Below are 13,661 nucleotides of genomic sequence, written 5' to 3'. Positions count from 1 at the left end.
ACCTTGGATTCAGGATGAGCAATGTGGTTTTTGTACTGGTTGTGGAACTGTGGAACAACTCTTTACTCTTTGCAGGATCCCCGAGGGTGCATGGGAGTTTGTCCAACAAGTCCACATGGGTTTTGTGGACTTGGAAAAGGCATTCGACCATGTCCCTCTGTCTCTCTTGTGGAGATTTCTCAGAGCGTATGAAGTATGGGACCACCTGATTGTGGCAGTCCACTCTCTGTATGATGAATGTCAGAACTTGGTCTGCATTGTCGGCAGTAAGTCAGACTTTTTTCCAGGGAGGGTTGGACTCCGCCAGGGCTGCCGTTTGTCACCGATTTTTTTTAGAACTTTTATGGACAGAATTTCTAGGCACAGTCAGAGCGTTGAGGGGATCCGTTTTGATGGCTGCAGGATTCTCTGCTTTTTGCGTATGGTGTGGTCCTGCTGGCTTCATCTGACCAAGAAATTTAGCTCTCACTGGATTGGTTCACAGCTGAGTGTGAAGCGACTGGGACGAAATTTAGCACTTCTAAGTCTGAGTCCGAAGTTTAAACCACGGAAAAGATTTGAGTGTCATCTCCATATTTGGGGAGGAGATTGGGCCCCAAGTGGTACCTCAGGGTTTAGTTCACTAGGGAGGGAAGAGTGGATTGTGAGAATGACAGGCGGATCAGTGCAGCGTCTGCAGTTATGCAGACCCTGTATCCGTTCATTGTGGAAAGCAAAGTTCTCAATTTACTGGTCGATCTACGTCCCTATCCTCACCTATGGTCATGAGCTTTGGGTTCTGACCGAAAGGACAAAATCACGGGTACAAGTGGCCAATATGAGTTTCCTCCGTCGGGTGGTGGGGATCTTCCTTAGAGATAGGTTAAGTTATATTATTCGAGAGGAGCTCAGAGTAAAGCCAATCCTCCTTTACATCGAGAGGAGCCAGATGAGGTGGTTCGGGCATCTGGTCATAATGCCCCACCAAACGCCTCCCTGGGGAGGTCTTTAGGGTGTGTCTGATCGGTAGGAGACCACGGGGAAGACCCAAAACACGTTGGGAAGACTATGTCCCCCAGCTGGCCTGGGAAGGCCTCTGGGTCCTCCGGGAAGAGCTGGACAAAGTAGCTGGGGAGTGGAAAGTCTGGGCTTCTTTGCTTAGGCTGCTGTTCACGTGACCCAACTTTGGATAAGTGAAAGAAGATGGATGGATGGACATTCACCTTTTCACTCTTAGTAATGCCAGTCAATGGCCACAATACTGTGATTGGTTTGGCCTTATCTGCTGGCCAATACTATTGTAGTATTAATATTTTTAGTTTATGCTTGGAAACGTTGAAGAATATGCTTAAAAAAGCTATGAAAACAGAAAAAATGTCTGCTCCCCTGAGATATTACATGATGTTTGAAATTATGATGATTTGAACACCCACGTTTTTTCAAAGACATTCTGATTATGATTATTTGATTATAGGTGTTCTGATTTGCAGGCACCGCTGTAATTGCATAACCATTATCATTTATTTTCTACCTGTTAATTTAAGAAAAACAATATAAAAATGAAAAACATGTCTTTTACCAGAATAACTTAAATGCCACTCTGACCTTGAATTTGTTCCCAACACTGATGAAGCCAAGTTTTCCCGCTTTCTGTTTGGAGTCCTTGTTTCCTGTGGAGTTCTCAAAGAGCTCACGTACAAAACTGTCTTTGGATTCGCACACTAAGCACTCCAAGGACATGTGGAGGGCATCATTGTTCTTCTCCACAAACCGAGTCTGTAGACACAAATGCATGTATGTGTGTTTGACTTAATGCACAATCGTCACACAAAAAACTAATTTCAATGAACTTCTCTTATAATAGCCTTTTGTGCCAGGGTGACAGATGTGTTTTTAAGGAGATTGAAGCTTTGAAATTAAATGCATAGCGACATCCAGATCTGACACCCATTTAGCATCTGCTGTAATATTTCACGACTCAGAGCTGCGTCGCTCACTCTTCATTTTCTCATAATTATGTAACGCAGCCTTTGCATATTTATGACGACAACACTGTACCATATATCAGTCTCTGTGCAGAAAATTACCGTTTCATAGCACACTGCTCCGGCAAAGTGCCTGATAATAAAGCCTTCATCATCCCGGAGATTCCGATGAATTGTCAGTTTGGACTTCCTGGGAACCTGAGAGGCACAGACAGTGGACAATGAGAGCGCTGAAACACAGATATAACATTTCACTCAAATTATTCACAAAATAGCAATGTTTATCCACAGAATAGTATTGTTTATCCACGCTGCGTTGCTATTGATTGAAAGGCTGGTTTGAATCAATGCAGTAGACAGGAATTTAATGTTTTACATACATTGCACAATCTCAAAAACAAGGCAATTTTCAACCATTAGACATGGCTGCTTGCATGGACCTTATCACCCGTCACATGCATTTACAAGGGACACTTGAAGTGCATTAGCATGTACGCACAGTATGTAATTAGCCTTTGAAATCCCTTTAACAGCGAGAAACAGCATGAGTGGTACTTGACATGTAAACATAGTCACTGTGGTAACCACTGTGTTGAAATCAAGCCAGGGCATGTACATACAGTATAGGTCCATTTATACTATTTGGCCTAAAGTACCTCACAAAAGTGAATACACTCTTTACATTCCAGCAACCATTTTTTTATCTTCTCTAGGGATGATACTTTAGAGTAGTCAGTGTAGAGCTTGTATAGCCGTGGCAATGTACTATCCACTGAAAATGACCCAACACACATTCATTATTGTGTGAATACCTGGCAGCACCTGTGTGTGGTGAGATATTGTGTCTTGCTTACAGCCATTATGGTGGTGGTAGCATCATGTTCACGGCTAGCACAACAGTTTACGAAGGGAAACATGAACAATGAACTATGAAGTTCTGAAGCAGAATATTATGCACTCCATTGGGACAGGAACCAAACTAAAAAGGCCGGGCTATCCTCAAGCAAAAAGTTGAGGAGGGCACAGTTGTCTAACATCCACAGTTGTCTAACATCTACCTGTGATGTGGTGACGTGGAGGCTTGAAAGAGGATTCTAATAACAATCTGGGCAGCTCAGGTAAATTCCATGCCCAAGATAAGTACTGCAGTCTCAGGGCATTGTGGATTCTAAAGTACCATTGAGCACACGGGGATTTGAGTACCCAGTGAATTTTATTAATTAATGTTAAAATTTCATAGGTTTTAGAGTGTATGCAGCATTTTAAGAGCCATGGAAGTGTTTATAAGTATGTATAAAACCAGTGTGGAGGGCCTTTAAAGAGTTTAAATGTATATGATACGTACATAAATCATAAAATAAGTAGCATCCTACTTAAGGAAAAGCAATCTGTTACAGGGAGCCTGGAACGCAACATCCGAATAACTGTACTCACTTGTGGAGATATTTAGACTGTGTTGACTTATTTTCATAGAACAAAAAACATATACAGTCCTGCTGTCCAAACTCTACACAGAGTACTTGTTCATTTCCATAGTATTGTCCCTTGGAGGAGAATGACTGATGAAATATGAAGTGTCTCCTCAATTTTGTTCTATACTGCAAGTTTGTTTTGCAACCTTGTTTGATCCCAAGCTCCCCTGCTGTCCAGCTGATACGGTGTCATCATTTTGTATGGATGAGATGTTCTGGCCATGGCAACATATGCTAACATTACTATTCAATGGGTGAATGAGGTGACATTAAAAGCTCTTTATGTATGCTAATGGCAGGCAAATAACTTTACAAGTGAAGCCCATTTACCAGGCAGTGACTCGGTTTGTTAATTTAAGTGTTCAAAAAGGAACCCTACAGTATATGCCAACATATGGGATTGAAGAAAGCCCTCGGCATCTTTCAGCCACTATTATGATAATTAAAGGCTTCATATAAAGAAGTGAGAACATTTTTATACGGATTAAGAAGTGAGAAAATGTTATAAGGATAAATAATAAAGATGCTCACAGGGGTCCAATGATGCAAAACCAACCTTTCTCACCTTTTGCCAGCTTTTTTTGTGTATTTGGTACCCCCTTAATATTTGGAATCCTGCCATGGAGACAAGGCAGCGATATTTATTAACAATCTTGATTTCTTCAAATCATGCTTCAAATGAGTCCTTTGGAATTTGAGACTATAGTGTTGTATTTTGCCGTAGTTATGTGAGCTGGCATGGTATGGTAGCGGTTTACCTGATAAGCTTTGCGCTATTCTGCCATTTTATTCAGTTAGTTCATTATTTTCCTCAATCCTCTTGTTGTGGTGCAGACTGGCTTGTACATGGACATGCATGCTAAAATCATATGCTGTTGCCATTTTTAATAAAAAGTAGTGTTTAGTTCAAACTTGAATCTGTTGGTAAACTCGATATGGAAGCGTTAAAAACCACAACATGGGAGACAGGCTTCTCACAGTGGCTTGGCCACGAGGAGAGCATCGGTACGTAAATAAGACCATCCACAAAATGGCACGTCCTTAAGAGACAGTCAGAGGCAGCTTGATGATGGTCTTTAAAACATAATCTATGTAAAATTTGGAGCAAAGCACCATTACATGTTTAGGAGACCCCAAGGAAGTGTCCTAAATGTAGAAAGAAAATCAGAGAATGACACTTTTAAACAATACACTATACAGTATATATTACAATATACAGTATACAAAAAAATAAATGTTAGAACTAGCAGGCAAATGAACAGAGGCATAGCTCGGTTGGTAGAGCGTCTGTGCCAGCAACTTGAGGGTTGCAGGTTCGATTCCCGCTTCCGCCATCCTAGTCACTGCCGTTGTGTCCTTGGGCAAGACACTTTACCCACCTGCTCCCAGTGCCGCCCACACTGGTTTATATGTAACTTAGATATTGGGTTTCACTATGTAAAGCGCTTTGAGTCACTAGAGAAAAGCGCTATATAAATATAATTCACTTCACTTCACAGATGACGACAACAAGACAGGAAGGCTAAAGTAAAGATAATCACAGCTTCAGTTGGTGCTGCTGTTTTGGTTAGCAGAATAATGTTCAAATGGCTCACCAGTAGTCTATTTGTGAACATAAGTGGCAATTAATTTTGGGAGGCCGCGGTAGTGACCCATGAAGGTATTTTATAGGTCAATGTACCGCAGCCTCCCAGAATGAATTGCCCACTTGAAACCCCTAATATACGGCCTGTTTTCTACTCTCTAAGGGAAACATTGTTTGTTCTTATATTCACATCTGTTTAGAGCCACTTATGCCGTGGTATAGTGACCCATAAAGGTATTTTACAGGTCACTGTACCGCGGCCTTCCAAAATAAACTGATGTAAAAATAAAATCAGTTGGACTAAAATGTTATATTAAAGATTTTTGATTTGCAATGCTTGAGTATTTCAGTGAGTGCCAGATGAAGGAGCAAAATCTCAAACTTGAATCGGTGTCAGGGACGCAATCTAAAAGAATTTCATGCTTGCGGCCAGGGATGGCTGAGGCAAACAAGAGCAACAAAGGCAAAAGGAGGGGCGAATGAGACTGTGAGTCATTCACATTCTGCTGTTACACGACAAAACCAATGCAGAGTTCGATCTCTCTGCCCACACAAAGGGCGAGAATAATAGCAGCAACAGAGCGAGAGACGTGCCGAACCGTCAGTCTGAAGTGGTCTTTATGCTTGGTGTGAACGGCCAGTGTAAAGTGTTGGTCACTGGGCTGGGGAAGACGGTTCTCTTCGTCCAAAATGTCCAGGATGCCCATCAGCTTTCCTTCAACTAGGTCTGCAAAAACACATCAAAACCTTTTATCAACAAATGAAACCAAGTATTTCTGAATATTGTCGGAATCCGGGTGGCATTCATGTTCTCAAAGTAACGTTTTTGACTATGCGAATATTCAACGCATTAAACGTGTTCATCAGGATGCTCATTTAGTATCATAGCTGAATTATTCATATGCCACGCTGTGTTTGGAATATAATCTAATAGCCAAGGACCTCCCGGAAAAATTTGCATCAACAAGCACCTGTGCATGAATCCCGAAGACTGATGAGTGAATTAATGCGTGGCCCTAATGGTCATTTGCAAGTCATAAATGTTATTCATGGCTGTCAGTTAACCTAGCACCTGAATAATCACACCCTTTGAAATACAAATCGAAATGCCTCACCTTACACTGACTACTTCATCGTATTAATACTGGGATTTATTTGGCAACTGGGACAACATAAACAAGATTGTATCATTCTTCGCTGGCTTCTTGTGCCTCTAAAGAATCCGCACAACCCACACAGATTCATTATGCTGCCTCCCATCAGAAATACACTTCTTGGGTAATGAGAAATCTATATTTTTTGCAGCAGTGACAGGCCCACTCTTACCACTGTGACGGACAGCACTGAGCAACTTGAAATGGACCAAATGAATCCCACGCAGGCAGTGATGCTATACTTTCAGCATCCTTAATACATTTGTAATGTGTGGGGCTGTAATGTGGCATCGCTTGACAGATATATGTCTGCATTTTGTAGAGTTTGCATATCGTAGCCCTCAGAGCCAACACTTTATCTTAACAATGTTCCGAAGTGTCAGTGACTGCTTTGTTTTCATGTCACAACACCCATAAAGGTCAAGTTACATATAAATTGTAATACAATTAGTCCTATATTTGCAGGGCTCGAATTTTACTGCGGTAACCACGGCAAGTGGTTCGCCGTAATTCCCACAAAAAATTCACCAACATTTGTGGCAAGAACATGCCGGGACCGCCCTTAACTTGTTACTTGTTAATGGACGAGGGATGTAACAGTAAACAGTATATTGATCCTTTGCGATAATTAGTAATACCGTTTAATTTTTTAATTACTGAGAAACAGTCCTTTATTAATGCATTTTCGGCAAGACGATGTCAGGCCCATGCGCATTGGTGGTGTTAAGCTGGATAATCATGGCAGACCAACAACACTGACTTTGCTGCGGCTATTTCACCTTGGAGTAAACGGAGCCAAGCGCTTGGTTTAATGTAATTTTTCCTCACTTCCCGCCATGTGATTAAGCGCACACTGCTGTGTTTAGATGGAGACTGGTGTGGACAATATTGGAGACGGACAAAAAGTATACAGCGAAGGAGAAAACTATTTGATGTTTTGCAGCCGGCGATGTGTCGTGAATGTTGTCACAACTTGTTTGTAAAGTCTTTTACTTTGTTTACTGGGATGTTTACTAGACTTCATCTTCATTAGCCAAACTGATTTGTGTTTTATTTTGATATCAAAAACTAAACAAAAGGCTTTTTTACATTAATTGTTTATTTTTATGTCACTAAGGTGTTACTTCAAAAATAGCTCATGTGACACAGCATTTTGTTAATGTTTTATTGTGTATTGTTAATTCCTATATGACATATTTCTGCTCAAACTCTTAATGGAATTGTCTGGATACAGCATCTACATGTATATATAAATGTACATCACTTAAAATATATAAGTAAATAAAAACTCTTTCTATTATAATGTAAACATGGAGATAACGGCATCATGTATTGTCAAAAATCTGACAAGTTGATGTTGTTAACGAATAAAATAACTTAATATTTGTCAATAAATATATGTATAATGTTTACCTATAGTCTTTTTATTACACATTACAAATGACATGATGGTATTATGTTTACACCCCAACACTGCTTTACATAACAATCAGTAATCATTATTTCAATATCGATAACAGTCATATTAATTTTATATTATATATATATATATATATATATATATATATATATATATATATATATATATATATATATATATATATATACTATATACAAACCCGTTTCCATATGAGTTGGAAAATTGTGTTAGATGTAAATATAAACGGAATACAATGATTTGCAAATCCTTTTAAACCCATAATCAGTTGAATGCACTACAAAGACAAGATATTTGATGTTCAAACTCATACATTTTGTTTTCTTTTTGCAAATAATAATTAACTTAGAATTTCATGGCTGCAACACGTGCCAAAGTAGTTGGGAAAGGGCATGTTCACCACTGTGTTACATGGCCTTTCCTTTTAACAACACTCAGTAAATGTTTGGGAACTGAGGAGACACATTTTTTAAGCTTCTCAGGTGGAATTCTTTCCCATTCTTGCTTGATGTACAGCTTAAGTTGTTCAACAGTCCAGCGGTCTCCGTTGTGGTATTTTAGGCTTCATAATGTGCCACACATGTTCAATGGGAGACAGGTCTGGACCACAGGCAGGCCAGTCTAGTACTCGCACTCTTTTACTATGAAGCCACGTTGATGTAACACGTGGCTAGGTATTGTCTTGCTGAAATAAGCAGGGGCTTCCATTGTAACGTTGCTTGGATGGCAACATATGTTACTCCAAAACCTGTATGTACCTTTTAGCATTAATGGCGCCTTTACAGATGTGTAAGTTACCCATGTCTTGGGCATTAATACACCCCCATACCATCACAGATGCTGCTTTATAACTTTGCACCTATAACAATCCGGATGGTTCTTTTCCTCTTTGGTCCGGAGGACACGACGTCCACAGTTTTCAAAAACAATTTGAAATGTGGACTCGTCAGACCACTTTTCCACTTTGTATCAGTCCATCTTCGATGAGCTCAGGCCCAGCAAAGCCGACGGTGTTTCTGGGCGTTGTTGATTAACGGTTTTCGCCTTGCATAGGAGAGTTTTAATTTGCACTTAAAGATATAGCGACCAACTGTAGTTACTGACAGTGGGTTTCTGAAATGTTCCTGAGCCCGTGTGGTGATATCCTTTACACACTGATGTCGCTTGTTGATGCAGTACAGCCTGAGGGATCGAAGGTCACGGGTTTAGCTGCTTACGTATAGTGATTTCTCCAGATTTTTCCTATTGTGAGGAAGACGCACTAACCCCTCTTCCACCGTGAAGCCCTGATTTTAAACATTTATAATATAATTCAATGAATATTTTATAATGTGTTTATTAATAAGTTAAATAATAATTAATTAACAAAAAACACATTTCAACTTTGTTTACCACAAAAAAAATTAAAGAGTAAATGAAACCAAATTTCTACGTATAATGATTGATTATAAATTTAACTGGAAATCTCATGTAAAAAATATACAACAAAGTAGCAAGAAACACGTCAATAATGAATAAAGCCAAACATGTTCTAGACCAAAAATCACTTCATATTCTCTACTGCTCACTAGTGTTACTATATCTGAGTTACTGTGTAGAAATATGGGGAAATAATTACAAAAGTAGACTTCATTCACTAACAGTGTTACAAAAAAGATCAGTTAGAATAAAACATAATGTTGGATATAGAGAATATACAAACGCTTTATATATTGAATCAAAGATACTGAAATTCCACAACATAGTGATATTGCAAACAGCTAAAATTATACACAAAGCAAACTATAACCTGCTTCCCAAAAATATACAACAATTCTTCTCAACAAAAGAGGAGAAATATAATATTAGAGAAAAATGTAATTTAAAACATTTGTACGCACGTACAACTCTTAAGACCTTCAGTATATCAGTATGTGGAATTAAATTATGGAATGGATTAAGCAAAGCAATCAAACAATGTACTAATTTGATCCACTTCAAGAAACTCTTCAAACTTAAAGTGTTTACAAAGTACAAAAAAGAAGAACCATGATAAACATTCTGTATTTATTCACCCATTCATTCTTTCATTCTCAAAATAATCTTATCTCATCGTATGGAATAAAACTTACTTCACCAATTATTTATTCATTTATTTTTATTGTGATTACTTATGGAGTATATTGTAAATACATTGAGAACAGGAAGTGAACAAAAGTTTTAGCAACTGTTATGTAAAAGAAAAGGGATAAGATTAAATAAACTCTTCTTCTTCCTACTCCTTTTCGAACATGTTGAAACGAGAAATTGGAAATTGTGATGTATCATGTTGTATGCATGCATGTTCAAAGTAAACTCAAACTCAAACTCAAACATGTTTACGAGATAAAAATGTAACGCAGTTGATGCTGTTGTTGCCCCCGCGGGTAACACAAATTTGAAAGGTTTGTTATTTAAGTATTGCATTTATTTTGCATGTTATTGTGTTTAGGAGTGAATAAGACAATGAAGAGCCTACCTATACAGTCCTGATTGTCAACATAATGCACTTCGTTCACTCCCAGTCCTTCCTTTTGATAGAGCTCTTGCTCCTGCACAAATACAAACACACTGTAGGTCAAACATATTCAAATCTTGGTAAGTTTAATTGGAACCCTTGGAAGAATATACCTTAAGAGATCAGAGAAGATAAAAAAACAAGCCTCATCATTTCCCCTGAGAAATTTGCATTCTAATTTAAGAGCGTAAGGAACACAGAGACACAAATAGAAACAGAAATGGCAACCACAATGTTCTATGGCAACTAAATTGTGAGTTCCTGACATGGCAGAGCAGGATTAATAAAACCCAAATAAAAAACGCTGTTTATGTACCTCTTTGAGGATGCGCTCATTGAAGAACTGCTGCAGTTTCTCGTTGCAGTAATTGATACAGAACTGCTCAAAGCTGTTGTGCTCAAAGTACTCTGAGGAAAGGGAACAGAATGAGAATGCTTTATTTATGTTCAGAAATAAATATGGCAAAGCATGTATCAAATGTTCTGGCAATTAATTAGATCCAAAAGTATTGTATGAAAAACATGGAACACAATGTTTAAAAAGATGAAAAGTGTTAAAAGCTAATAAAAGTCAACCTTTGAACTTGCATTTAATGAAGAGATTTTGTTACCAAAGCCAGCAATGTCCAGCACCCCGATGAAACTCGAAGAACTCTTGAAAGGGAAGCACTGGTTCACCCGTTTGACAACATGGTCAAAAAGGCAGCTGTACATAACCTTGGCGAGGGCATCGCGGGCATTGTTAGCTTGTTCCACTTTAAGAGGCACTCTAGAGGGGCACACAAAATAAGCATGTGAGGCAGCTTAAAAGTGGGACATTCTCTTTTGTAATATTTTTCATATATTTATCAAATTTGCACAAGGAACATTTGTGTTAGAGTGCGCTCACACTTGTCATGGCTGTTCCAAACTGTAGAATAGAACTCTGGCACATCTACTCTGCTTGCTAGTAAAGTTTCCTTAACAACGTTCCTAAGCCAAAGATGACTCCTTTTTGTAACATGACTGAACCGAACCGGGGTGACATTTTAGCAAAGAATAAGTATGCCACGGAACTGAACAACAATCAACACATATTAAAACTTCCATTTTGGGGTAAAATCCTACAAAAAAAAAGACTTTCTCACTGTTCAACAAAGCGTTGAATATTTTACAGTCAGGCTTCAGGCAACACCAGAGCACTGACACAGATCTAATCCAGGAGGTAAATGATATTCGCCTGAACAAAGTCTTTGTTTTAGTTCTCCTGTACCTGACCACTGCCTTTAACACAGTTGACCATGCTACCCTATTTCAAAAGTCAGAAAACTTATGGTACTGCCCTAAACTGCTTCAAGTCTTACCTTAAGAACAGAATGTACAACGGTAAACTTGGTAACTGTGTTTCAGACCAAATGGCTAGGACCTGTGGGTTCCTCAGGGTTCAATTATGGGACCCCTATTGTTTAATTTGTACATTCTGTAAATAGGCAGGCCAATAATATGCAGTTGAAATTCAGATATACATGACACAACATGTGAGCTTTGTCGTTGCATCAAACAGCTCAGTGATTGGATGCAAAGCAATTTTCTTTAGCCAACTCTAACATACAAAAAACTGTATGTGGCCCACAGAAGCAAATACAATGTGTTAAAACAAGCTGTAAAGCAGAATGATGCTGCTTAAGTCCTGACTAGAACCAGGAAATATGACCATACACAAACCCCGTTTCCATATGAGTTGGGAAATTGTGTTGGCTGTAAATATAAGCGAAATACAATGATTTGCAAATCATTTTCAACCCATACTGAGTTGAACATGCTGCAAAGACAACACATTTGATGTTCAAACTGATAAACACGTTTTTTTTTGCAAATAATCATTAACTTTAGAATTTGATGCCAGCAACACGTGACAAAGAAGTTGGGAAAGGTGGCAATAAATACTGATAAAGTTGAGGAATGCTCATCAAACACCTATTTGGAACATCCCACAGGTGTGCAGGCTAATTGGGAACAGGTGGGGGCCGTGATTGGGTATAAAAACAGCTTCCCAAAAAAAGGCTCAGTCTTTCACATGAAAGGATGGGGCGAGGTACACCCCTTTGTTCACAACTGCGTGAGCAAATAGTCAAACAGTTCAAGAACAACCTTTCTCAAAGTGCAATTGCAAGAAATTTAGGGATTTCAACATAAACGGTCCATAATATCATCAAAAGGTTCAGATAATCTGTAGAAATCACTCCACGTAAGCGGCATGGCCGGAAACCAACATTGAATGATCGTGACCTTCGATCCCTCAGACGGCACTGTATAAAAAACCGACATCAATCTCTAAAGGATATCACCACATGGGCTAAGGAACACTTCAGAAAACCACTGTCACTAAATACAGTTTGTCGCTACATCTGTAAGTGCAAGTTAAAGCTCTACTATGCAAAGCGAAAGCCATTTATCAACAACATCCAGAAACGCCGCCGGCTTCTCTGGGCCCAAGATCATCTAAGATGGACTGATGCAAAGTGGAAAAGTGTTCTGTGGTCTGACGAGTCCACATTTCAAACTGTTTTTGGAAACTGTGGACATTTATGTCCTCGGGAACAAAGAGGAAATGAACCATCTGGATTGTTATAGGCGCAAATTTCAAAAGCCAGCATCTGTGATGGTATGGGGGTGCATTAGTGCCTGAGGCAAGGGTAACTTACACATCTGCGAAGGCACCATTTATGCTGAAAGGTACATACAGGTTTTGGAGCAACATATGCTGCCATTCAAGCAACGTTATCATGGACGCCCCTGCTTATTTCAGCAAGACAATGCCAAACCACATGTTACAACAGCGTGGCTTCATAGTAAAAGAGTGAGGGTACTAGACTGGCCTGCCTGTAGTCCAGACCTGTATCCCATTGAAAATTTTGAAGCCTAAAATACGACAACAGACACCCCGGACTGTTGAACCACTTTTAAGCTGTACATTAAGCAAGAATTGCAAAGAATTTCACGTGAAAAGCTTCAAAAATGTGTCTCCTCAGTTACCAAACGTTTATTGAGTGTTGTTAAAAGAAAAGGTGATGTAACACGGTGGTGAACGTGCCCTTTCCTAACTACTTTTGCATGTGTTGCAGCCATGAAATTCTAAGTTAATTATTATTTGCAAAAAAAAAAATTAAGTTTAAGAGTTTGAACATCAAATTTCTTGTCTTTGTAATGCATTCAATTGAATATGTGTTGAAAAAATTTGCAAATCATTGTATTCCATTTATATTTACATCCAACACAATTTCCCAACTCATATGGAAACGGGGTTTGTACATCCAGTGCTCAGGTTACTGCACAGGTTTCCTATCGCTCAAAGAATAGACTTAAAAACAGCACTATTTGTGTACATGTATCTTCATGGTCAAGCGCCGAAGTACATCTCTGATATGTTAGAGCCATATGAATCCTATTTGGCTTTGAGAACCTTGTGAGTTTTCCAGAGCCTGGTCTCAATTTTGGCAATGTTCAAATCCAGGCTGAAAAACGTTTATTTA

The 13,661-nt window shown here is 39.0% G+C and overlaps 1 protein-coding gene across 3 annotated transcripts in view; it reads right to left on the bottom strand.

Annotated features, from left to right (window-relative positions):
- The window catches only part of LOC133549955 (unconventional myosin-VI-like), a 96,949-nt gene that overhangs the window by 47,931 nt on the left and 35,357 nt on the right, over positions 1 to 13,661 (bottom strand). For all 3 annotated transcript variants that reach the window (XM_061895892.1, XM_061895894.1, XM_061895895.1), the window contains exons 13-18: positions 10,761 to 10,918; positions 10,466 to 10,557; positions 10,111 to 10,183; positions 5,621 to 5,748; positions 2,067 to 2,162; positions 1,585 to 1,755 (exon numbers count right to left, since the gene is read on the bottom strand). In XM_061895892.1, coding sequence (XP_061751876.1) covers positions 1,585 to 1,755; positions 2,067 to 2,162; positions 5,621 to 5,748; positions 10,111 to 10,183; positions 10,466 to 10,557; positions 10,761 to 10,918 — 718 coding nt within the window. The remainder of the gene's footprint in view (positions 1 to 1,584; positions 1,756 to 2,066; positions 2,163 to 5,620; positions 5,749 to 10,110; positions 10,184 to 10,465; positions 10,558 to 10,760; positions 10,919 to 13,661) is intronic.

Source organism: Nerophis ophidion, linkage group LG03, assembly GCF_033978795.1.
Source record: "Nerophis ophidion isolate RoL-2023_Sa linkage group LG03, RoL_Noph_v1.0, whole genome shotgun sequence".
Taxonomy (NCBI): Eukaryota; Metazoa; Chordata; class Actinopteri; order Syngnathiformes; family Syngnathidae; genus Nerophis; species Nerophis ophidion.
This window is presented reverse-complemented; position numbering and strand designations above follow the sequence as displayed.